The 25,746-nt window shown below is 41.5% G+C and overlaps 1 protein-coding gene across 1 annotated transcript; it reads left to right on the plus strand.

Moving 5' to 3' along the window:
* The first annotated feature begins 280 nt into the window (after window positions 1-280).
* On the plus strand, window positions 281-23,957 carry LOC117479744 (hyaluronidase-4). The gene is made up of 5 exons (XM_034126834.1): window positions 281-364; window positions 16,275-16,597; window positions 17,019-17,685; window positions 19,385-19,474; window positions 20,696-23,957. Exons 2-5 carry the CDS (start codon window positions 16,308-16,310, stop codon window positions 21,200-21,202), a joined length of 1,554 nt encoding a protein of 517 aa, XP_033982725.1. The 5' UTR covers window positions 281-364; window positions 16,275-16,307; the 3' UTR covers window positions 21,203-23,957.
* Window positions 23,958-25,746: the final 1,789 nt, after the last annotated feature.

The following is a 25,746-nucleotide window of genomic DNA, read 5'->3' on the forward strand; positions in this document are numbered from 1 at the left end:
TGTGTGTGTGTGTGTGTGTGTGTGTGTGTGTGTCTGTCTCGTCTAATGCTGATTGAAGAGGATGAGTTGAGACTTTTCTTCAGGAGAGGATCAAACCTCGGAGGAGCTCAGCAAACTCACGAGGATTTAAAACCTCTCTGCTCTCTAATCGCTGTGTTGTGGTTGTGGCGCTCCCTCCTCCTCCTCCTCCTCCTCCTCCTCCTCCTCCTCCTCTTCCTCCTCCTCCTCTCTGTATATAAGTGTGGATGTCTGCTTGTGTTTTACACTCAGAGGGAATGAACGCATGTCTGTCGGACGTAGGATCCAGAGGGCCACCATGACCTCTACGGTGACCCCGGAGACAGAGAGACCTCCACATCTACAGGTGAGCCGTTAACCTCAGGTACTCAATCTATTCAGAACAGCAGCCTCTCTTCATGTTCAAATCTCTGTGATCTACAAAAATACTGGTTTCAGATTTCTTAAGGAAGTATTTCCAGAGATGTTGACTGTGAGGTTTGTGAATTACGCAACAATCTAGACACGGTATTTGCTGGTAAAACAATCATTACTACATTTCTGCTCAACTGCATTGTTTTTGCATCACTTTTGATATATATATAAATAGGCTTTTAACAAGTTCATTGATAGCCTCGACTTAATATTTAATAAAACTGTTCAATATCAACGTACTTCTGGATATTGCATTACTTCTATTATTCCACACTTCTATCATTTCACTGTATCTTGTAACTCGTCGTAGACACAAAATAATGTGAAAGTAACTAGAAACCAAGATTTGTCTTAATTTCTTTAAAGTGGACCTATCATGCTATATTTGAATAATATAGGGTAGGACCATACCTATATAAGGCATATTTATACTTTTTTTTTTTTCAAAATACCAAACAGATCATGCATTTTAGCCATGCCTCATTTTGCTCAATTTGACATTTTTTAGCTCTGTTTGTGCAAGGGCTGATTCTGTGAGAACAGCACCATCTACAGGCCTGGCATATGTACTACAGCGTCTCCAGCGCTTTCGAACGGCAATGGCCGTGGCTGTCTCCTCCTGATTAGTGGAGTTGGCCCAATAGCCGTAGCACCACCGTCCTGACGTCAGGACAGTGTTCAAATCTGGATCAGTTTTTATCAGATCCGTTGCAGCCCCTTTTTTAGAGATTTGGGTATGGAGGAAGATAGAGAGGGTTGTGTTTTCTGACACTTGGTGAGTTCCCTGGAACAGCGGGGACACATATTCATGTATAAAAGACGTACAAAAGTGCATTTTGCATGATAGGTCCCCTTTAAGTCATTATTCAAATGTTCTGGTTCATATTTGTAATTTGTCCTCGACTGTGACATGTCTCCATGCAGACCATTAACATGCACTAAAACCTTAGTAACACACTACAGGAAAGGGGAAATAATAATAACAATAGGGCCTCTTTAAATAGACTTTGTGTGTTAAACTTAAAATCTAACGACCAAGTCATGAAGTTTGATTCACTTCAATTCTTACGAGCAACCGATTCCCTATATTTCTTAACTTTTTATAAAACAGATCCATCTTACTGGAGCTTGACGGCGTTGCAGGTTTTGTTTTGCGGCACCAGAGGCTGATAAAGTGTATTTTTAACCTCTGAGGGAGGGAGGGGTGTTACAGCGTCTGTTTTGCAGGAAGGGAAAAGGGGGAGGAAGAGGGAGGAAGAGGAGGAAAAGGAGGAGGAAGAGGAGAGGGAGAGAGCGCTATACCATGCAAGGAATGTTGGCTCACACTTAACAACAGTGGTGGAAGCAGTACTCAGATCTTTGACTTAGGAGTGACATAATACATCGTAAAAAACCTCTGTTACAAGTTAAAGTCCTGCTTTCAAAATCATATTTAAAAGTCATATGATGCTCAGTTTCAGATTCATGTTTGTGTTTAGTGCCTGTGACACTTGATCAGTACCAGAGGTGGGAGAAGTACTCAGATATTGTACTTGAGTAAAAGTAGAAGTACTCAGATATTGTACTTGAGTAAAAGTAGAAGTACTCAGATCTTGTACTTGAGTAAAAGTAGAAGTACTCAGATCATGTACTTGAGTAAAAGTAGAAGTACTCAGATCATGTACTTGAGTAAAAGGAGAAGTACTCAGATCTTGTACTTGAGTAAAAGTAGAAGTACTCAGATCTTGTACTTGAGTAAAAGTAGAAGTACTCAGATCTTGTAATTGCATAAAAGTAGAAGTACTCAGATCTTGTACTTCAGTAAAAGTAGAAGTACTCAGATCATGTACTTGAGTAAAAGTAGAAGTACTCAGATCTACTTGAGTAAAAGTAGAAGTACTCAGATCTTGTACTTGAGTAAAAGTAGAAGTACTCAGATCTTGTACTTGAGTAAAAGTAGAAGTACTCAGATCTTGTACTTGAGTAAAAGGAGAAGTACTCAGATCTTGTACTTGAGTAAAAGTAGAAGTACTCAGATCTTGTACTTGAGTAAAAGTAGAAGTACTCAGATCTTGTACTTGAGTAAAAGTAGAAGTACTCAGATCTTGTACTTGAGTAAAAGTAGAAGTACCAGAGTGTAGGAATACTCTGTTACAGTAAAAGTCCTGCATTCAAAATGTTCCTCAAGTAAAAGTAGAAAAGTATTCTCATCAAAATATAGTGAAAGTAGCGACAGTAAAAGTAGTCATTGTGCAGATTGGTCCATTTCAGAATAATATATATGATATGTTTTATAATGATTGATCATGAAAGTGTTCTCAAAGCTGGTAAAGGTGCAGCTAGTTTGAATGACTTTGTATACTGCAGGGTAGCTTGTGAATTTACTCCAGGTGGAACTAAAGTCTGATTTAAGACTTGATTATATTTCACATCATTCATCCACATCTGTAAAGTAACTAAAGGTATTAAATACATGTAGTGGAGTAAAAGTACACAATTTACCTCTGAACTGTAGTGGAGTAGAAGTAACAAAACATTTAAATACTCGAGTAAAATACAAGCACCTCAAAATTGTACTGAAGTACAGTATTTGAGTAAATCTACTTAGTTACTTTACACCTCTGATTGTGAGATATTGAAGCATGTGTTCATCAAAGCTGGTTAATATGGAGCTAATCTCTCAATTACCTTTTATACTTGTGCTTGATATTTTAATAACTTATTATGGTTTTTGCATTAGTTAATTTATATGTATTAGCTAATAATCTGTAGCTAGAGCTGTCAGATACACAAAGTGGGGCAAAGAGTACAATAGTGACTTCCAAAGTGTAGTGGAGTAGAAGTATAAAGTAGCATAACATGAAAATACTCACGTAAATGTGTACTTTAGAACCTGAATAAATATACTTTCCACCACCGCCTAACAATACCCTTGCAGTAGAGAAAGCTTCCCTATTGTATTTTTACCCAGCATGCATTACTGTCGTCCTTTAAAGCTGCACACCATTAGCAGAGCAGACATTTAAAGTCTCCGTTTAGGTGGAGTTTCAGTCATTTAGCGCTCTGACTCATAAAGACTTACAGTAAATATTCAAAGAGATGAAAAACACGGGAGGTTCTTGTTTGACGAAGAGCATCTGGATTAAAGTTCATCACACGCGGCTGTAACACTTATGTTTTGTCTGTGTGTGTGTGTGTGTGAGCTTGTTGTTGTTCAGTCTGCCCTCCACACACACTCAGAGGAGGTTAACATGTCTGGGGTTAAAGATCAGAAGCTGAAGCAGAGAGTGTTGATTGGCTAACGGGATTTCAGGATTTGGCTCGACAGGTAAACGAGCAAACACGGTAATCTGAGGGCGCTCTGACTACAGGTGAAATACTGCCATTAATAAAAAACAGTGTATTGCCGTATTATGATTTCAGTCAGACAACTCACGTGTTTCTTAATATGTTTATTAGAAGCAGCATATAGATTGAGTTTGGCGTCTAGGCTCGGGCCTCATCACTCCACAGATTTACAAAGAACATTGAGTGATGATTAGATAACTATCCCCCGAGCCTACAGGTGGAAGCTGGGGTGGAAGCTGGGGTGGAAGCTGGGGTGGAAGCTGGGGTGGAAGCTGGGGTGGAAGCTGGGGTGGAAGCTGGGGTGATTGATTGATTGATTGAAAAGTTTATTAACAGCTTGTATATTGGGTACAGTACAGTACAGCTCAAAACATACAATTGTTAAGGGGATGCAGACCAGAGAAAGACTTTCGTCTTGTTTACATCAGGGTCCCCCATTTCCAATTCATCATATCATTTAAGACATATAAGACATATTTGACATACAGATGGCTTATTTACAATTTACATACAGGTGGTTTTTTACATACAGATGGCTTATTTACAATTTTCATTTTAGATTTCGTTCTAATACATCCTAACCGGACATTTAAGACATACCAAGTCTACAGATATACAGTTAGTAACAGAGTCTAAAATGCGAGTATATACATAGATGGGGGGGGGAAGCTGTCCATTGTACGACAGGTTGAGATTTGTACCATTACCGGGGCCAGTTTTGCAATGCTTTCCCCCGAAGGTGCTCTTTAAGAGAGGTTTTGAAGGTAAGTATAGTTTTACTTTCCTTTACAGTTGTGGGAAGAGCGTTCCACCTTGATGTGGCATAATTGCGAAACGTGTATTCCCCTTTTTTTGTGCCAAATCTGGGTTTTACATGATTTGTGGAGCTCCCTCTGGTGTTATGATCATGGTATTCCTTGACCTTTGGGAAGAATTTTGACATGTACATGGGTACCATAGAGGTGTAGTGGATCTTGTAGACCAGGCCCATTGCAAGTAGCTGTACTCTGTCGTCTACTCTAAGCCATCCTAGGTTGTCAAAGTGGGCAGAGGTGAGGTGGGTTCTAGATGAAAGGTCAAGCAGTAGTCTGACCAGTTTATTTTGCGATGTTTGAAGTTTTATTTTTAGCGCCTTGGAGGTGCTATGGTACCATGACGTGCAAGCATAGTCATAGTACCCTTGAATGAGTGCTCCTGCCAGAGTTTTCAGGGTGTTTTTGTTTACCAGAGAGGAGATCCGGTATAGGAATCTAGTTCTTTGATTGACTTTTTTTATTACATTGGATGCCATTTTGTCACAGGAGAGGTTTGCCTCAAGAATAGATCCTAGGTATGTAATTTCCTTCTTACTTGTGACAATAATGTCACCCACTGCAACTGAGAAGTCGTCGGATTTGCTGAGATTATGTTTCGAACCGAAGAGAATGGACTCTGTTTTACCCAGGTGTAATGATAATTTATTATCGGCGAGCCAGGTGCAGATTCTGCCGAGCTCGGAGCTGAGGGTTTTTTCAACCTGCAATCTGCTCCTGTCAGAGACCAGCAGGGCTGAGTCGTCCGCGAACAGGAACAAGTTGCAGTCACATGCTGATGACATGTCATTTGCATAAATTAGGAACAGTAACGGACCTAATATGCTTCCTTGTGGAACACCACAGCTCACTGGGAGGGGGGGGGACAGAGTACCGTTTACCTCCACCATCTGTTCTCTCCCCTCCAGGTAGGATTGCATCCAGCTCACCGATAGTTTATCAAAACCAATTGCTTTTAGCTTGTCAATCAGAATGGGGTGATTGACAGTGTCGAAAGCCTTTTGTAGGTCCAGCATCACCATGCCGCAGTATTTACCCTCGTCCACCTCTTGTTTGATGTGGTCGTTCAAATAAAGAAGGCATGTGTCAGTGGAGTGGGATGTTCTAAAGCCAGATTGAAATTCATAGATTAGTTTCTTTTCTGCGAGGTACTTTTCGACCTGTTCATATACTATTTTTTCCATGACTTTCGAGATGGAGGTAAGTATAGAAACAGGGCGGTAGTTGTCTGGGTCCAATTTGCTGCCCTTTTTGTGCAGGGGGGTTACTCTTGCAATTTTGAAGTCTTTGGGTACTTTTCCCTGTTTTATGGAGAGGTTAATTATGTGAGCTATGACTGGTGAGATGGCGGTTGCTGTGTCTCTGAGGAATTTGGAGGGGATATTGTCGTGGCCAGTGGCCTTGTTAGGTTTGAGGGCGCTCAGTTTAATGAGTACCTCTGCTGTTGTTACCCTTGCTAGACTGAAATCATCTTTGCGTACCCCTAGGTTTTTGTAGTAGGTCATGATGTGATCTACTCCAAAAAGCCCTGAGTGGGAGGGTAATTTATTTACAAGAGTTGTGGCTATGTTTGTGAAAAAAATGTTCAAGTACTTGGCCACATCCAGTTTGTCTGTGATGAGCCTGTTATCTGTCTTTATGTTTACGTTTGAAAATCTCGTTTTGAGTTTTTTACTGCAGCCAAGCTGGTTATTGAGTAATTTCCAAAGTTCACGGGGTTTATTTTTGTTTTCCTCAGTTTTGTCATTGATGAAATTCTTTTTGGCAGTTTTGATCATGGAGCTTACGTCATTTCTTAGTCTGTTTCTTTCAATTTTTAGTTCAGTCACGTGGGCCTGGAGTTCACTGCTCGTGCTTTTGGAAAGCATTGACTGACTTTTATGAAACTCAGAGCATTTTTTGTCTCTGGTTTTCATGGCGGTCAGTATGCCGGAGTGCATCCACGGCTCAGCGCGATTTTTTACCCTGGTTGTTCTTAGGGGGGCCAAATCATTGAGTATTGCAGAGAATTTGTTTTTGAAACCAAGCCATGTTTCTTCAACTTGTGTACCACTGAGCTCATCTGACCAGTCCAGGCTCTCCAGTTCTAGGTTAAAGGCCTCGCTAGAGTAGTTTTTGAGGTCTCTAGATATGACTGTTTTGTGACAGCCGGCCTTTTGTTTTAGCTTTTTGCGGGTACAGAATATCATATAATGATCACTTAAACCGCATGCTATAACCCCTTTACTGGAGATCCTGGACCTGTCAGAGGTCAGAATGAGATCAATGGTAGTTTGTGTTGTTTCACATACCCGGGTGGGTTGGGTGATTAGCTGGCTGAAGCCGTGCAGATCACAAATCCTACTGAAGGACTTGAAGACGGACGTGTCTTTACGTTGCATATCCGTGTTCCAGTCTCCAATAATAATTGTCTCTACATCCCCCACATCAGCCAAACACCCATCTAATGTATCATAAAAGTCACTCTGTTCCGGTGGTCTATAGATTGTCCCGACTATTACAGATTTAGCATTGTCAAAAAGAATTTCAACCCACACAGATTCAATATTTTCATGATGCAGGTCAGTACGGTTTTTGAAATTGGTGTCTTTATGTATGTACATGCAGACACCACCTCCATTCACGTTCCTGTCCCTTCTCACTACAAGATAATCTTCAATTTCAATCTCTGAATCTGTAATGGAATTGTCCAATTTGGTCTCAGAAAAGCATAATATGCTTGCCTTACCGTTCATGAACAGTTGCCTGAGTTCAGCCAGTTTGTGTCTCAGGCTGTTAGTGTTCAGATGAAAAATATGTAGTCCATTTTTGTTGTTTAAATGCATAATGTCGTCAGCTTGAAGATATTTGTCTTTGTCCGTTACAGCAAACGGCTTGCGGCCTGCCGTGGTGCTTGGAGCGGTGGGGTGGTGGGGGGAGGGAGGCTCCGTTGTAGCTTTAGCCGTCGATATGCTAGCAGGGTGGCTAACAACATGGTGGATATTTGTTCCCTCGGATCTCGGTTCTCTTCCTCTCGTCACTGCCTCATGCGTGTCTGTCTGCCGAGGCGTCCCCGGGGGAATGTCGAAGTCTCCGTTGATTCCTCGGTCTCCGCTGTCTCCATGGTCTCTGTTGTCGTCGCGTAGTTGTTGCTGTAGCGGAAGAGATGCTAGTTGTGATGCTAGTTGTGATGCTAGCTCCTCGAGCCTGCAGGAATGGCTTCTTGTCTGCACCGGGCCCGGATTCAGATGGATGTCTCCCGCTAACAATAAGACCAAGACGATCATACTTCTTCGGTCTAGTTTGCCTGACGGGGGGTAAGTACTTTCGCGTCGGGTTTGCAGTTAATAATGCATGAATGCTTGCACTTCCAAAAGCGAGGTGTTTCCTTTCCCAGCCGTTGAGAAGGTAAAAGTCATTGTGGTTCATTTTATCCCTGCTTTCACTACTCTCCTTCTCTAAGTGATGTTGCCTCATTGATGAGTTGAGGTAGGAGTCCATAATCCATATTGTCAGGAGGATGAAATATGTAAAAAATCGTGAGGAATAACCTCCAAAGCGGGAGCTCTCGAAAATGCGACCACTCATAGCGAAACCGGAAGCTGCTCTAGTGGAAGCTGGGGTGGAAGCTGGGGTGGAAGCTGGGGTGGAGCTGGGGTGGAAGCTGGGGTGGAAGCTGGGGTGGAAGCTGGGGTGGAAGCTGGGGTGGAAGCTGGGGTGGAAGCTGGGGTGGAAGCTGGGGTGGAAGCTGGGGTGGAAGCTGAGGTGGAAGCTGGGGTGGTGGTGGGGCAGGAAGCTTAAATATAGCGGCATGTTTAGGAGAATGCGTTTGGTTGGTTGTAAGAGGGACGAGGTGCGTCACGTGTTAATGTATGATTGGTGCTCGAGTTGACTGCCTGAACTAGCTCGCAGGCTTCGCCCCATTTATATAAATGTGAAGAATGACATAAGGTTGCATTTCTTTTTATCCCAAATAAGGCAACGTCACAAGAAACAATGATATCAAATATTGTAGTATTTTGCTTGTTTGGTATCAATTATTTGAATAGAAAATAGTGGTAGTAGTGGTTGTCTTGATAAGAAGCGACATTTTTGTTAATTAAAAATGCATTTATGTAAGACAAATATCTCAAATGTTGATATTTCCGCCAAAAATCCAATAGTGCTTAATCTGATTCACATTGTACTGGATGTATTACAAGTTGTAGGCGTGTGTGCCACAAATACATATTAAACTAAATACTAATATGAACCTGGAAATTAGCATAATAGGGCTCCTTTAAATTTGACAATGTAGACACAATACATTTCTTTACCTTGTTCCTTTATCAATATATCAAAGTACCTTTGTCACATGACTCTTTGATCCTGAACCAACAACAAGTTTCTCTGAATGATCAGAGCTCTAAAACAATGAAGGACTAACTTGAAGAAAGTATCACAATAAACAAAGATTTGAAAGCAGTCATGAGGCTTAAAGATATCCATATTTCAGATTTGTTGATCTCCATTAGTTGTGTTTTCTCTGAGCTCATCCATCTGGTTTCTCTATCTAATTTAAATCCTCCTCAAACCCAAACTCTCCATCTCCTTCTTCCTGGTGTTTTGCGCTCACAGTGGAAATGTTTCCCTCTTCCTCTCTGGCTTTGGTTTTCCACTTCTCGTGTGAGGAACATGAATCACGACCACATTTTAGCCACCAGGAATATTTGTTGAAATGCTTCTCTCTGCTCTGGTTAACGCGCTTCAACGTGTTGTGATTCATGGAAAGAAGAGGCGATGAAGGACACAACACATCTCAATCAGTAATACTTTCATTGTCATGACTACACTGTAGCTATGCACAAATGACAACAAAAGCCTTGAATCCTTGAATCCTTGAATCCTTGAATCCTTGAATCCTTACTTTATTCGACCAACGGCGAGGAAATGTCCAACCGAATTGCAAAGGACAGTGTAGATGATTGGCAACATTTTTTTAAATAATTAGTGCCTTTAATATATAAATACTTAAAGGTCACCTATCATGCTATTTTTAGGCAATAGCATAGGTCTCAGATATATAACAATGTATAAAAAACATGTCTATGAAGTGTTTTGCTCAAAATACCAAACAGATCACCCATTCTAGCCATGCCTCATATCCCTCTATTTCACTTCCTGTTTCAAAAGTGCTGATTTGGGGAATAAAGCTTTAAAAAAATAAAAAATTGATAAAATAAAAAAGGAGGGGGCTGAGCTCATGCGGGACCCGGCAGCTACTGTCTAAACTAAATACTGCCGTGATGAAACGCCATATCATGGATTATCAAGGATTGTTTCTGAAACAGTATGGAGCTCAAAGGCTTTCTCTCTTGCCGGTTATACCACAAGGTGAGTTCCTTTTTATTTCCTGCTTCTTCACACACATGCTCTCCAGTACAGGTTAGCTCTGAGTGTTAGCGATGCTAATGTAAACACCGACCATATTACGTCCAAAACAGTCGGGCATTGTTTCTGATAGCAACGTTCTGATAGGGCTGTGGGTCCACCACGTGGGATGGTAAATCTGGATCAGCTCGTTGTACCCCCGTTTTTCAGAGATTTGGGTATGGTGCAGTGGATTAGTGCGTTGGTGTTCGGATCAGGGAGCATAAAATGACGGTCTTCCTGGTTGAATTTACGCTGAGCTTCATTAGTATATTGATTCCAATACTTGTGTTTCTTTGACTTAAGTTAGAATTTGAATGCAACGCAAACATATATATAACACACTATACAGGAAGGGGGAAAACCCCAAAAAGCACAATAGGGCTTTTTTAAAGTTACATACTAACTTGAACAACATGCAGGTATTTCTTTATGAGTCACAAATACAGGTCTGCAGGTTTATTAGTGGACAATTTGTCATGATTCCTAAAGCCTTCATGTAGCCAGAATCTGACTGACTGAGTATTGATGTGACTTAGTGAGATCCGGTTGCTGTTGGAACATATTTTCGCGACAGATGGTGCATGTGAGGGAATCTGTTATTTTGGCTCCCGCCGCTCAGGGGTTCGGCTCGATTCCCAAATATCAAACGGACAACAAGCTTCTTCCTCTCCTGGCGTCTCTGAAAGTCCTTGTCTTTTTATCCGTTTCCATCGAACAGTCAGCTTCACTTACTCCTGAGTTCAAAATACTCTCTTTGGGCTTTGAATCCACTCACTGGGGAGAAAATGAGCTCCTTTCAAGGTAGCTGTCCAGGTATTATAAACCAGCTTGAGGAGTAAATAACTGTAAAGGACACATTTGTTACGAAACGCTGGATAATAGGAGGCAAACTGAGCCCCACAATTAAGATAATGGACACACTGTTATCTAGGGGTGGGGAAAATAATCGATCGAGCATAGAATCGCGATACTTTGCGTGCCGATATTGTATCGATACACGGACGCCAAGTATCGATATTTCATTATATAAACTATTCATATTGCAAAACCAAATAAAAGTTTTTGGTAACAATTGCTTTTTTCAAACCACTATATTATGCTGAGCTTTTTCTTTTTCTTCTTATCATGGCCAAGGTCCCCTATTATACTGTTTCTCATCAATATATTATAGGTCTCAGATATAAACATGTCTCTGAAGTGTTTGGCTCCAAACACCAAACAGATCATTGCAGCATCCCATAATCCCCTCTGTTCCAGCCCTGTTTCCAAAGTGCTGATTCTCTGTCTGTTACTTTAGATGAAAATAAGGAGCCCCTCCCCACGCCCCTCTGAGAGAGATTTGGTTAAAAAGAACACAATGGTGCTCGAGGAGGAGATTCAGGTGATAAGGTGGGGGGGGGGGGGGTTACCTTGGTTGGTGATTGGCTAATGGTTACACAAGCCAGAACATCGTTATGACATCATAAAGTGGCCAAAATCTGATCAGCTCATTTTCAGACAGGTTTTTATAGAAATGGATCAAAAAGAGAGAGAATCTTTGTTCCTGAAACTTTCAGAGTCTCTTTACACAGAGGGGACACATGTTGATGAAGAAGAGACATGAAGAAGAGGGGACACATGTTGATGTAGAGGAGACATGAAGAAGAGGGGACACATGTTGATGTAGAAGAGACATGAAGAAGAGGGGACACATGTTGATGAAGAAGTGACGTGAAGAAGAGGGGACACATGTTGATGTAGAAGAGACATGAAGAAGAGGGGACACATGTTGATGTAGAAGAGACATGAAGAAGAGGGGACACATGTTGATGTAGAAGAGACATGAAGAAGAGGGGACACATGTTGATGAAGAAGAGACATGAAGAAGAGGGGACACATGTTGATGTAGAAGAGACATGAAGAAGAGGGGACACATGTTGATGTAGAAGAGACATGAAGAAGAGGGGACACATGTTGATGTAGAAGAGACATGAAGAAGAGGGGACACATGTTGATGTAGAAGAGACATGAAGAAGAGGGGACACATGTTGATGTAGAAGAGACATGAAGAAGAGGGGACACATGTTGATGTAGAAGAGACATGAAGAAGAGGGGACACATGTTGATGTAGAAGAGACATGAAGAAGAGGAGACACATGTTGATGTAGAAGAGACATGAAGAAGAGGGGACACATGTTGATGTAGAAGAGACATGAAAAAGAGGGGACACATGTTGATGAAGAAGAGACATGAAGAAGAGGGGACACATGTTGATGTAGAAGAGACATGAAGAAGAGGGGATACATGTTGATGTAGAAGAGACATGAAGAAGAGGGGACACATGTTGATGTAGAAGAGACATGAAGAAGAGGGGACACATGTTGATGTAGAAGAGACATGAAGAAGAGGGGACACATGTTGATGTAGAAGAGACATGAAGAAGAGGGGACACATGTTGATGTAGAAGAGACATGAAGAAGAGGATTTTGCTTAATAGGTGACCTTTAAATCGTATCGCAATACTTAGCATATCGTAGAATCGCAATACTATTGTATCGTGGCTAAAGTATCGCAATAGTATCGTATCGTGGGGAGCCTGGTGATTCCCACCCCTACTGGTATAGGCAATCTAGAGATATGCAAGGGGTTGTGCCAACATCGTATCTTCCTCTTGACCCTTGGCCCACATCATCATGTCGTTCCTCTGCAGAGCTTCAGACACTGGCAGCTTCTCTTCACATTCACCCCAATTTTCCGACAGAGACACTGGAAATTATACGGTTTCTCTGGTTCGAGTTTTTGTTGAATGAATGCCCCACAAGAACCACAGACATCAACAGACTCTTATCTTAATCGATGCTAGACATACTCTGGATAAATAATTCACTTTGACACAAAGCCAGACTTTAAACATGAACAGGAATTAATTAAATCTGAGGCTCTCCATCTTTTACCAGCATTGAACCATTGACATGAAGGATGGGGCAATTAAACCATAGACTGTGGTTGCATTGCATTTTTAATCAATCTATTTGCAGACTGTCTCAACCTGAAAGAGGTCTGCACCTTGGCCATTCACATAAAAACAAAATCTCATTGCTGTAGATAGCCGTATTTGAAGCAAATGTACTTGCAGGATTCTTGCTGTTTTTTCGTCTTTCTCACCAACTCTAACCCTTACTGTTTTGGATAAAAGCGTAACATGAGGATGGCATTGGCTGTTTCCTAAACCACTTAGACCACCGAATTTTCCCTGACATACAACCCAAGATCTTTAATGCCTGTTCAGATATTTTCATGGTTGAATAAAGCACGAATTTGACATATCCACAGAGGTTTACTAACCAGTGTTGCATGTCGAGAGTTATTTATCCGTAAACTGATCGACGGAGGTATTATATAAAAACATCTGTCACATCTCATGTCTCTGTAAGAAGAGCTCAGAGATTTCAAGCTCAAAAAGAAACCCGACAAAGAGAATAATCAGAAACATTCCTATCATCAAATCTCGCCTGGAAGTGCTTTCAGCCGTACATCCATACATTCACTGCTTTGAAAGAGGATCTGTTTTCACTAAGTGCAGCAGTCAAATTATTTCCAAACCTACGGGGAAAGACTGGCAGGAGCACAAAGAGAGGAAAATACTTTGATGTCAAACCGACATAACTAAGATCGGAAAAAAGTCCCATAAACTTTGAAAAACTTCTCAGGACTACTAACCAACACGGAACAAAAGAGACGTAGGAATTTCATCTGCTGTCATACTGAATTACAGTTTATACACTAGTGAATTACAGATAATACACTAGTGTATTATCTGTAATTCGCAGATCACAATATGATTTTTTTAAAATGGTTAATCGTCAGCACGGATTATGATCTGTTGTTTCGTCACCAAAGTAAACATTGGACCCATTTTTCACAAAACATTTTGACAATGACATTGTATTTTTCAGACTGAAGAATGATGAGATTTATTTTGAAAACATCAGTTGCTAACAAGTGTCTAAATGAGACGACTAAACGTCATCACGGCCAACATTAGCCTCCTTTAGCTTAGCGGTGGTGACGTGAAGTCATGTGACCGTGCTGTAGTTCCTTTATAGCCCAACATTAGCCTCCTTTAGCTTAGCGGTGGTGACGTGAAGTCATGTGACCGTGCTGTAGTTCCTTTATAGCCCAACATTAGCCGCCTTTAGCTTAGCGGTGGTGACGTGAAGTCATGTGACCGTGCTGTAGTTCCTTTATAGCCCAACATTAGCCACCTTTAGCTTAGCGGTGGTGACGTGAAGTCATGTGACCGTGCTGTAGTTCCTTTATAGCCCAACATTAGCCACCTTTAGCTTAGCGGTGGTGACGTGAAGTCATGTGACTGTGCTGTAGTTCCTTCATAGCCTGATGTTAGCTTTTTACTTCACAAATCATGAAGTGGTGTTAAAATGTGGAGATTATCCTGCTGAACAAAACGTGTTAGTATTATAAACGTGTGGAAATGGAAAAGCCCCATTGGCTTTTTGTCGAGGCAGCTCTTGTTATGCTATCTTTCGGGTTGGCCTACAAAAATACGTCATCACTCCACCACTCACTCTGGGCCTCGTGATAATGCATCATCTTTAGTTACAGAGCATCTTTGGTGAAAGCGTGACAGAAAGAAATGAAATCAAACGTCAGATTTTGTCTCCTTCTTCTCTCTGACTTCATATTGGATTCCTCCAGCTGTTGTAGACGCAACACTGAGCCTCTCTGAGGGTTTTGGCAGCGAGGCCTGTCATTGTGGCCTGAGGCTGTGGTGAGAGGAGGACGAGCTGCGGACAGAAAACAGCCAAAGTCCTCCTTACAGTCCCTGGGTGTCAACTCACTTCCTCTCTGTGACCTCTGACCCCCGGGTGCCATGGGAAGAACCAAGGACTATTTATGTCTCAGAGGACAAAAGACAGAATGCAGTCTGAATTCTTGCCTGTAGTGGAAAGAGTACAAAGTGGGGCCAACATATACAAACAAATCATCCTCTGGGGAGCAAATACAGTAAATCAACAGCTAATTTCATGGTAAAACTTGATTAAGGCTGCAATAGACAACTTTTTCATTGCCAAATAATGTGCCAAGTTCTCTCTTGATCAGTTTATTTGTTGATCTTCTATAAAATATATTAAAAAAGGGAAAAAGCCCACAACAATTTCCTAGTGGAGTCTTTAAATATCTGCTTTTATCCAAAAAACATCCCAAAGATATTCAGTTTTAAATCACATTAGACAAAGAAAGCAGCAAATCCTCGAAAATAAGAAACGACTAATCTATTATCAAAATACAAAAACTATCCATAGATGGATTCTTCAAGTAAGCTCTTTAATTAGTGCTTGTACATATGTTTAAGACTCATGTAAGACAGAATACAGATGTTACCGAGACCAAATGACCCAAAAGCAGACAATCAATTCAAGATCCCGAATCCACATTTTCTTTGGATTTTTTTTAATGTTTATTACTTTAGAAAACTTAGGCAATTATTCAAATTCATTAAGTTGCAATATTCCACATGGCTTGTGCATAAAAAAGTCAGTATGTCTGTCCATCGTATTAAAGGAATTTTAAATGTCAACAGCTGGAAAATAAACGAAGATATAATTTCTGGAGCGTGTCAGCATGCCGAATACATCCCAGATGTTTTAACAGACGGCTCATAAAATCACATGTAAAAGCAAATGTGAAAAGCTGTCATGATCCTCTATTGTGCTGACAGTAAAACAGATGTTTATTTAGAAGAAAGAAGCTGTGGATAATATGTTTCACAAGTCATTTTACAAAAACTGTAAAACTCATCCATAAACTCACAAACAATATTAAAACAGTCCCAGGGTCAAATGAAGTTTAGGAGACTCCACACTGTCATTAAGAGCTTTGGGGAGGCGCCTCTGCTGCTAATTCTGTCCGTCTGTAAGCAGGGTGAAGTGCAAAACATTAAAATCTCTTCAGCTTGTGTTAACTACAGACGTTATTTCACCATAACAACCAAAAACACGTTCAGAAAACTCATTGAGTCCGAAACAAGGGAACCCAGAAGTGATAAAATGCTAACTCATTACTCGGTTTGGGATTCATTCCTGCACCACTTTCTAAACAGGCCTGGAAAGAGAAATTATATCAATATCAAAACAATGAAATAACAAACAAACACCTGTGGTAATGCTAATTTACCACAGGTGTTTGTTTGTCACATGACTTCACGTCACCACCGCTAAGCTAAAGGCGGCTAATGTTGGTTGTGATGACGTTTAGAAAAAAAAAATTCAACGTTTCTGTGTTTCTCTTCCCTTCCCCTCCATCTGTCTTCAGGATGATTGACAGCTGCTCCTCCTGATCCCCAGGATGCCCGTGGTGCCGGTGGGCGGGGCTTCCTCCACCAATCAGGTCGTCCCCGTCGCCCTCACCTGCTCCTGGTTGCTCCTTCTCTTCCACGCTGCCTTCGGTCAGAAGCCCGCCAAGCTGCCTCTGATTCCCCGCAAGCCGTTCATCGCCGCCTGGAACGCCCCGTTGGACATGTGCACCATCAAGTACAACGTGACCACCAACGCTGAACGCCTCTTCCACATCCACGGGAGCCCGCGGGCCGATTGGACGGGTCAGAACGTCACCATCTTCTACGCCAACCGTCTGGGGTACTGTTGGGAAAATACTGAATGTACTCTTCCAATATCAGAGTAGCACATGATAGCAAAGGTATCTCAACTGTAGCTGTGTACATGACAGGATGTATGATTACCTAGAAGAGCATCAGGACTGTTTTAGGCATATGATAGCTATGTGATTAACATGATGATTCAGCCTCTATGGAGATAGACATATCAGAAGCATGATCATTTCTGACGTGGAGCTAATCTGAAGTAAACATTGAATACTGCTTTATATTCCTCCATCTTGTGACTGTGTAACTCCATCTCTTGGATATCAGCATGTGAAGGACACTGTTCAGGAACTAGTTGATGCTCTGTATGTGATGACTCCTTCCATTCTGGAGAGGATCACAAATACATGGATCCTGAGATTGAAGCGCAAGCCTAACCTAGCCTTTTCTAACAGGTACTACCCTTACTACACGCCTCAGGGTGTGGCGGTGCACGGTGGCCTGCCTCAGAACTGCAGCCTGGACCTCCATCTTGTAAAGGCCTACCAGGATATTAACCACTTCATCCCCTCGGAGGATTTCCGTGGCCTCGCCGTCATCGACTGGGAGTTCTGGCGGCCTCAATGGAGCCGTAACTGGCACAAGAAGGACATTTACCGGCAAAAGTCCAAAGAACTGGCCGCCAAGGCGTTTGTAAACGTGACGGATGCTCAAGTGGAGGAGCTTGCACGAAGGAGGTTTGAAAAGAGCGCCAAAGCGTTCATGCAAAGGACTATCCAACTGGGGACTCGCCTTCGCCCCAATGCACTCTGGGGATTCTACCTCTACCCCGACTGCCACAACTACAACCAGCACGAGCAGAACTACACCGGCTTCTGCCCCCTGCTGGAGAGGCTGAGGAACGACGAGCTGATGTGGCTCTGGAACAGCAGCACGGCGCTCTTCCCCTCCGTGGCCATCAGGAAGAGTCACTCCAACAGCATCAGCAACCTGCACTTCGCCCAGCACAGGATCCGAGAGTCGCTCCGCGTCGCCACGCTCACCTCCAGGGAGTACGAGCTGCCCACGTACGTGTACCTGAGGCTGGGCTACAGGGACGAGGCCATGGCCTTCCTCACCATGGTAAGAGAGACGTTTAGCTAAACAAAGTAGATGCCCTGCTGTTTGTACAGTACTGAGCATGTGATTGACATACTTAGCTCTGATTGGTAAGCATCGCAAGGGCTCCCGCGACAAAAAGCAATAAGTATTTTCCATTGAATCTTTGCAGAAAAGAAGCTCTGTGGCAAACAAACGTTTAGGATACTAACACTTTTTGTTCAGCAGGATAATCTCCACATGTAACACCAATTTCTGCTGTTAAAAGCTTATATTAGGCTATGAAGGAACTACAGCACGGTCACATGACTTGACTTTTTGCAACTTTTGATCTACAATGCACCTGTCTCATGAAATAGATGTGTTTCTCCTTTTCTGTTCTAATCTGCTTCTTTTCCAAATGAGTCCAAAGTTGACCTGTTGCAGTCTGAGCTAACAGCTCAACGTCGAACAGCTGCAGCTCCATATTGCACAGATATATTTCTTTAGCCACAGCCTCTTTTTATAGCGACCCAGTCACATTGAGACAATTTTAACTTGTGTTTCACTGTGGCCACGTCTGGGATGAGAGTTGTCTGTTTAATAAAAAAAATAAGATGTCCTTTACTAGTCACAATTATTCTGTTTTCTTTAGTCTGCAAATTTAATTTAACGGAAACAATGGTCTGCTGCCCTCAATTCTGATTGGAACAAAATCAAGCAGCCCTACAAGCAAGTTTAGTTAGTACTCACAAGTTCAAGGGATGTTAACAAGAAAGGGGAAAATCTGAGAGGTGGTTTCCAGCAGACGACTGCAAAGGTCCAACATGGTGCTGCATCTGACTGTGATTTGGAAATATCGACTTCCCACTGAGTCTCCTGGTCCTCTGTGCAATGATAACTACATATTTAGTATCCCAGAAGTCACTAAAATCAACAGCAAACTTACCTTTGATCCCACATTATTTGAGCTTTTAGCCTGGAGCTTCAACCTGCATATTTAGTAAAGGTAGTTTTCTTTCTTTCATTTTACCCACGTTTTCTTTCTTAAGAAGGATGTGTTGTAGAGAAGCTTCACAAGCCATAATATCCAATGCAACTTAAAATACCTCATAAAGACATTTCAACAAATGTCTGACACAAAGATGGATTTGTAATCACAGCATTGGCTGCTTGCACTGACCGAGGGTCGTCATTTTCTTTCTCACTCCTGCCATCTAGTGGAGATCGACAGAAAAGCAGCTCAGATAAAATCCATAATGTTTCTCCCATAAACCAATAATGATGTCCATTTGTTTGTACAGGTTTCAGATTCATGACATTTTGATAAGTCCATGCATGTGATAGAAAACAGTTTTGCATTTTAGTTTTGTTTGATAATTAACTTGAAGACTTTCTAATAATAATAATAATGCAGATGTTTTTTTTTGAGACACTAAAAACCACAAAAAATCATAAAAACATAATTAAAACAACACACTTGAAATATATAAAACACAACATTAATTACAGATTAAAATCAGTTCTGAAGAGGTGAGTTTTGATTTGTGATTCGAACATGGTGAGACCAGGGGCGGTCACGGATGTGGTTGGGGATTTTAATGCAATCAAATATTTCATTATGCTTCACGTATCACTTTTTTTGCACTTTGGGCCTGGTGTTAAAGTAAATGTGTGTTGTATGATTTAACTTGTATGTCAGTGAAGGAAACAGACCATAATATGTGATTTGTGTGTCCTGCAGAAAGACTTGATCCACACCATCGGAGAAAGTGCTGCTCTGGGAGCTGCTGGCTTCGTCATCTGGGGAGATCTGAACCTCACCTCCTCCAGGGTGGGTGTCCTCCGCCTGTTTCCAAAAATAAATGAACATCTTTACCCTCTCTCTTTGAAAGCTTGCTCACAGAGGGAAAGTATGTCCTGACTCCCTTTGTTAGAAAATGATTGATCGATCCACAGAGATCTAAATACACGTCATTTGTGGATTTACTGTCAGACGTTTTCTTTCTAATTTGTGCTGTTGACTGTTGTTAAAAAAAACATTCTTTCCTCGAGCGTCTTCATTTGTTTTGGACTCCAAACAAACCACAGCTGTAAATATAGCCAGACAATAGAGAGCTGACATCATGTGGTCGCCGCGTGTTGTGAAACCACTTTGACAATTTTAAAAACTATAATACACATGTTTTTATGGCCTGCAGTTATCCTGTCTGCATGGAAAAGAGTTCATCCAGAGAGCATCTGACTGTCTCAGAGTCTCAGGGAGTGTTTTATATTCATTTAAAACAGATATTTAGATGTTTGTTCGACTTTAGCTACTTCACGGTTTATTCCTCGCATCAAATCTTATCTGAAACACATCTTGGTGAACTATTTTCATAATGTAAATGAAAGAAAGGTTGAAAAAACGAGGGGTAGCAAAGCCACAAATTAAAGCGTTTGCATTTGTGCTCTCAGTGTTTTGTCTCCCTGTTGGCGTCAGCTGATAGAGGTGTTATGGTTTATCTTGTTATGCAGCATGTTGATTCTTCTCTCAGAACTAGCTAAATAAAGGGGTCTGGGGTAGAGATCTTCAGAAGTGGTTTGGCAGCAGCTGTGTCACCTCGTGGCTCAGCTCATGTCTTGTGAATTCTCCGGCCGAAGCTCCAAATAAAGCGTCAGTGTTTGCCATCAAAGTTCCTGCTCTCTCCTCGTGTCTCTCTGAGTCTCGTCTTCATTGCTACAGAAGTTTCCATCACACTAGGAAGCACTACAAACTAATTAAATGTCTTCAATGTTTTCTGAAACATCTTGTGAACTTTAATGGCATAGACAATAATAAAAGCGTTCCTCAAAATCAGTGCCTTGGGCCAAGTGGCACGTACATTTGGTATCCAATGCTAGAAAGTAGCGTGACCACTTGTATCTAAAAAAGTCCATTAGGCTACGATTGGTTTATCAGAGCTGGTTTGATGTACAGTAAGTACCTGCCTACTGCTACTGAAAACTTAAACTAGGAGCCAAACTGGAGTCTTCCATCACATCCTGACAGTCGTGTGTTTCTCCATTTCCACAGTTTAACTGCACCAAGGTGAAGACGTTGCTGAGCCACCGCCTGGGTCAGTACATCACCAATGTGACGCGAGCGGCCGAGGTCTGCAGCGACTTCCTGTGCCAGTGGAACGGCCGCTGCGTCCGGCGTAACCCCCTCGCCCGCCACTACCTCCACCTGAGCGGCACCTCCTACCACATCCAGCCCTCCAACGACGGGGACTTCTCCGTCACCGGCTGGCACTCTCAGCACGAGCTGCAGCTGCTCACCAAGAGGTTTCGCTGCCACTGCTACGAGGGACACGAGGGCGAGAAATGCGACTCCATCAACATCGTGAGGGAGGACGATGAACCGAGGAGGGAGGGGGACGAGGAAGAGGAGGAGAAGGAGAGGAAGAGGACGGAGTGGGAGGACGAGCAGGGGGAACGGTCGGAGGGACGGGAGAACGAGGCGCCGCCGAACACCTGCAGCCTCCACCTGATGGTGCTGATGCTCCTGATGAACCTATCGTTAGTGAAGACGCTCGTATGATGACACAGATGTGACTTTTTGACATACAGACAATGTTCTTTTTATTTGAGATGGAGAAAGACTGGGATTGAACCCAAGATGAACTGTTTCAGCTGATCCACCTCCAACCTCTTTAACGACATGTTGATTATTGGTGAATCTAGATCAAGTCTTTTACTAAACAAGCCTCGTTCCAGATCGATGAATCAGAAGAAAAAACGACTCTGCCCAGTGGTCAGTTATTCAAAAGAGTATAATTTTGCACGATATATACTATTGTCCTCGTAAGGAAATGTGTTCTCCGTCTGGACCAGATCTGGTGCTGTACTCATTGTCCACGGTATTCCTGGCTGGATATCTCTAAAAGGCTGATTTAAGGCGATTCTTAAAAATGCTTATTTACGTTTTTATTAAGATTAAAAGTCATACGAGCAGCTCAGTTAGGCGCTACATTGGTACAATGTTAATTTGAGCTGACTGCTAACATGCCAACTTAAAGCAGGTACAATGTTTACCATTACGACCAATTCAGTTTAGAATCTCAGCATGCTAACATTAGCTGTGTAGCATTTAGCAGAAAGTCAGGCTGAGCTTTGGTATAACTTAAAGGTATCTGGTTATAAAGGAAATGATAGGACTTTTGGTGATAAAGGAAAAGTCGGAGGGTATCCCAAAGATGTCAACATGGTTTTAGCAATTGTTAAAGCAAACCATCCTACCAATTATAAGACGTTTCACTAAAAACCACCAAGATCAACCTCATGGTGGCGCCACAGGAACAGACAGTGGAAAAGCAAAGTCAGTCAGGTTCATTGCCAAGTTAAAGAAGAACTTCAAAAACAAATGGTGTTCAATGTGAAATGAAAACAGCTGCTGTGTTAAAAAGTAACTGGACATTTTCTTTTTAGGAGTGTGATAGCACTTTACATGAAACAAACATGAGGTTGGACGTGTAGTTTGGTTGATTGTACCTCAGTTAATCAGGTGAACTGTATTTGACCTCTGCAACAATCTGCACTGCCTATTTAGCCAACAACTGCATCCGTTCTTCCAGGAAAGTTAGAAAATAATGTATATATGTTTGTTTAAGAGTGGACGGAGTCACCTCCAACAATGAGGGGATCATCTAGCGTAGGAGGGGTTATAGTTTTAACTGCAGGATTATCCTCCATTTTATTTTACGGAGGTACTACAGCCAAATGATCTAAAAACCAAAGGGTGCTACTACTCACAGCCATATGTAATCACTAATATTAGACGCTTGGTCTCTGTGGTGATTTGAAGGCACCCTTTAAGAATTGCTGTTATTTCTAACAGCATGACACTTGATGAGCTGTTATTGCACATGGCATTATACATGAAGTATGTATTTTTTGTACTGTTACTTACATTATACTCTTGAAGTACGGCATGTCGGGATATGCTGCATACTTTGAGTTATTGGGACATATGTTAAAGGTGCTGTGGACTTCAACATATCTGTATTCTTTCTATATGGATATAAGTACAAAAAGGTTTGTTTTGTAGTTATTATACAGAGGTTAACGTTACTATATCTGAGTTTGGAAGAATCAAATCAAAAGTTCTGTTTAATTTTTTCATCTTGTTGTGGCTGTAGCTGAAGAACAGAACTGAAGGTATGACGAAACACTGAACAGGAATTAAGAGACGGCACATACTTTATCTGAATTATAATAATGACGAAGAGACTTCCTGTGTTTCTTCAATGCCTACCTCTTGCAAAACAATGACAAATACTTGTACTTGAAAAACATGTTCCATTCCTGAATTCTTGGGCTTGTGCTTTTCCTCTCTTCATTTTATCTGGAACAATTCAAGCTTGAGCCCACAGAACAGCTAACAGATGCTAAAGCTGACAAATCTGCATTCAATGTTCTGGCTTCTTCTGGAGCTTTCAACGCTAAAAACAAGACCAAGTCAAGATGAGAAAATACCAAGGTTAAAATATTATGAACTGTCTCAAAGATCTCTTTTTAACTCTATTCATGCCGCTCATAGCAAGTCTGTTTTCCAATTTTTAGACAATCGAAACCATTCGTCAAATACACTCTGCTCTTAGTCCAAAATACCAATATAGAAACTTAGATACTTCTCTTCATTGACCACAGAGAACTGGAGCATTTTGAAATCACAGCCTATTTGAAGCAGAGGTACACCTGAGACCTGGTTCTGGTCATCCCAAAGACTTCTAATGAAAGTTTCTATAACTTTCTGGTACGACCAAAAGCAAGTCTGTTTTCCATTTTTATACAATCAATCCTCTCGTCCAATACACTCAGTCTAAACACACTTGTACTGAACGTTGCTGCAGCTACGGATAAAGAGTTTGATCATATTTAGAAAAAGACTTCCAAAAACTGGAACTGGATAACTTTTTGGGGTCAAATCAACAATCACTACAGCCTAGAGAACTGGAAGGGTTTTAAATCAAATCAAACTCAGAGAAGAGGTAGACCTGAGACATGATTCTGGATCTGGTCGTCCCAAAGACTTCTAATGAATTATTAGGATTAGAGTTTCTGTATCATTCTGTTCTTTAAAAAGTAAACATGTAGCATCTGTCACAATCTCTGCACCACTGATCCTAAACTGAGCCGGTACGTTCACCAGCCTTCAGGTGAAGTTTCCTGGACTTACTGTGTGCTTTGTTTCCTGAAGATTGTAAAACCAAATATGCATCAAGGACTATGCAACACTTGGAAAATGTTACCTGAATGTAAATGCACTGCAAATAAAGACTTTTCTTCAAAACACCTGACTTTCCGTATCCTTTCTGTGAAGAGAGGATAAAGAGAGGATGTTTGCAGATATCTTCAGTTATAAGAGAAAAAACGTGTGCAACGTGTTCTTGCCACATATGATGAGGCTTTCAGAGCTTCATTATTCTTTGTAAAATATATCCTGAGGGGGGAATTCGAAGTGCGTTTAAATAAATATTGAAGTCATCCCGGTCTTTCCAATTCCACAGCAACAAACTGGGAAACCTGAATCATCAAACCAGCTGGTTTCTGTTGGGTTACCAAGGAAGGAAAAGAGGAAAAGGTGAATACGGAGAGGTGACACTCTGACCTTTTCACAGAGGATGACTCGTGAAAAATACCACAGAATTCACCAAAAAAGGCAATATTTATCAGCCACAACACAAAGGAAGTTTCCATCTGAAGATAAAGACAAGGCCTGCAGTATTTTTGAAATATCAGACATGAACTGAAGGTTAAGGGTCACAGGTCCGCACTGCAAGTCTAACCATAGTGTGTTAAGTAATAATTACAATTTATAACAAAGGCCACAAACTTAGATAGAGAGAGAGAGAGAGAGAGAGAGAGATTGTTACGACCCTGGGTCGTTATGTCATTTGTGTGCAGATATTTTTCCCTCCTCCTGTGTCTGTGTGTGTGTTTGTGTGTGTGTGTGTGTGTGTGTGTGTGTGTGTGTGTGTGTGTGTGTGTGTGTGTGTGTGTGTGTGTGTGTGTGTGTGTGTGTGTGTGTGTGTGTGAGCAAGCAGGTGGTGCCGTTAGCTGATTAGCTACCTTCAACATGCTGATTGGTCCACCTGAAGAAGAGGGGAGCATTTAAGCTGCAGCCATGCAGTCCCTCTCCCCTCTCGCTGACTCAACTTCTCCTACTCCCAACTCTGCGCGTGTTGATATATCTGACCTGTTGTGCTGTGTGTGTAATTCTACCGTATTCCGGTCCTTTTGTATATTTTGAAGTCTTAGAAAGATAAACTAAGTTAACCTGTCTTGTAAGACACATTTTGTTTTGTTTAGGAGAAACCCTCTTTGTGTTTGAACCTTTTTCTCCTGTTTACTGGTAAGTGTAGGTAAGAAGCCTGTATTTTATTTTATTTGTTTTGTTAGGCAAGTTTAAGGAAACTCTGTAATGACGTTGTTTGTTATGTTGGGGTTGTCTCACCTCTTTTCAAAAAGCTGATTTCCTGTGTCATTTACCATTTCTTGGGAGTGGGAAGAGTTGAGAGAGGGCAATTTTATGCTGCGCCTAGGTTCCCCTAGATCTGGGCGTAACAAGATAGAGAGAGAGATCGATTGGAAAAGGGTGGTGCTACATGAAGTGAATAAAAAAGAGGATGTTGTACAAGCCGCTTATGATGATCGTAAGACCTAAAGTCTTTTCTCTAAATATATCATGAAAGGGGAACAGGTACCCTGAAGTCTTTATTTTTCTATGAATTACAAAGAAAAAACTAGGAAACCTGAGTTAATAAAACAGATGCTTTGTTATTCTTTCAATGCCGTGGAATGAAAAGATGAAGAGGTGAACATTTTGAAGATGAAGATGATTCATAAAAAACTACCAGACATAATAAAATACACTCTCTTAGACACAGTTAATGAACCAACACTAAATGTGTTTTTAGATTGTTTCTTTCCACTTAAAGTGGACCTATTAGGCTATATTGGAAACATATATTGTAGGGCCATACCTATACAACACGTATACTGTGAAGTGTTTTGCTTAAAATACCAAACAGATCACCCATTGCAGCCATGCCTCATACTGCTCATACCCCTCTATTCCAGCCC

Source organism: Trematomus bernacchii, unplaced genomic scaffold (assembly GCF_902827165.1).
Source record: "Trematomus bernacchii unplaced genomic scaffold, fTreBer1.1, whole genome shotgun sequence".
In the NCBI taxonomy this organism is placed as follows: domain Eukaryota; kingdom Metazoa; phylum Chordata; class Actinopteri; order Perciformes; family Nototheniidae; genus Trematomus; species Trematomus bernacchii.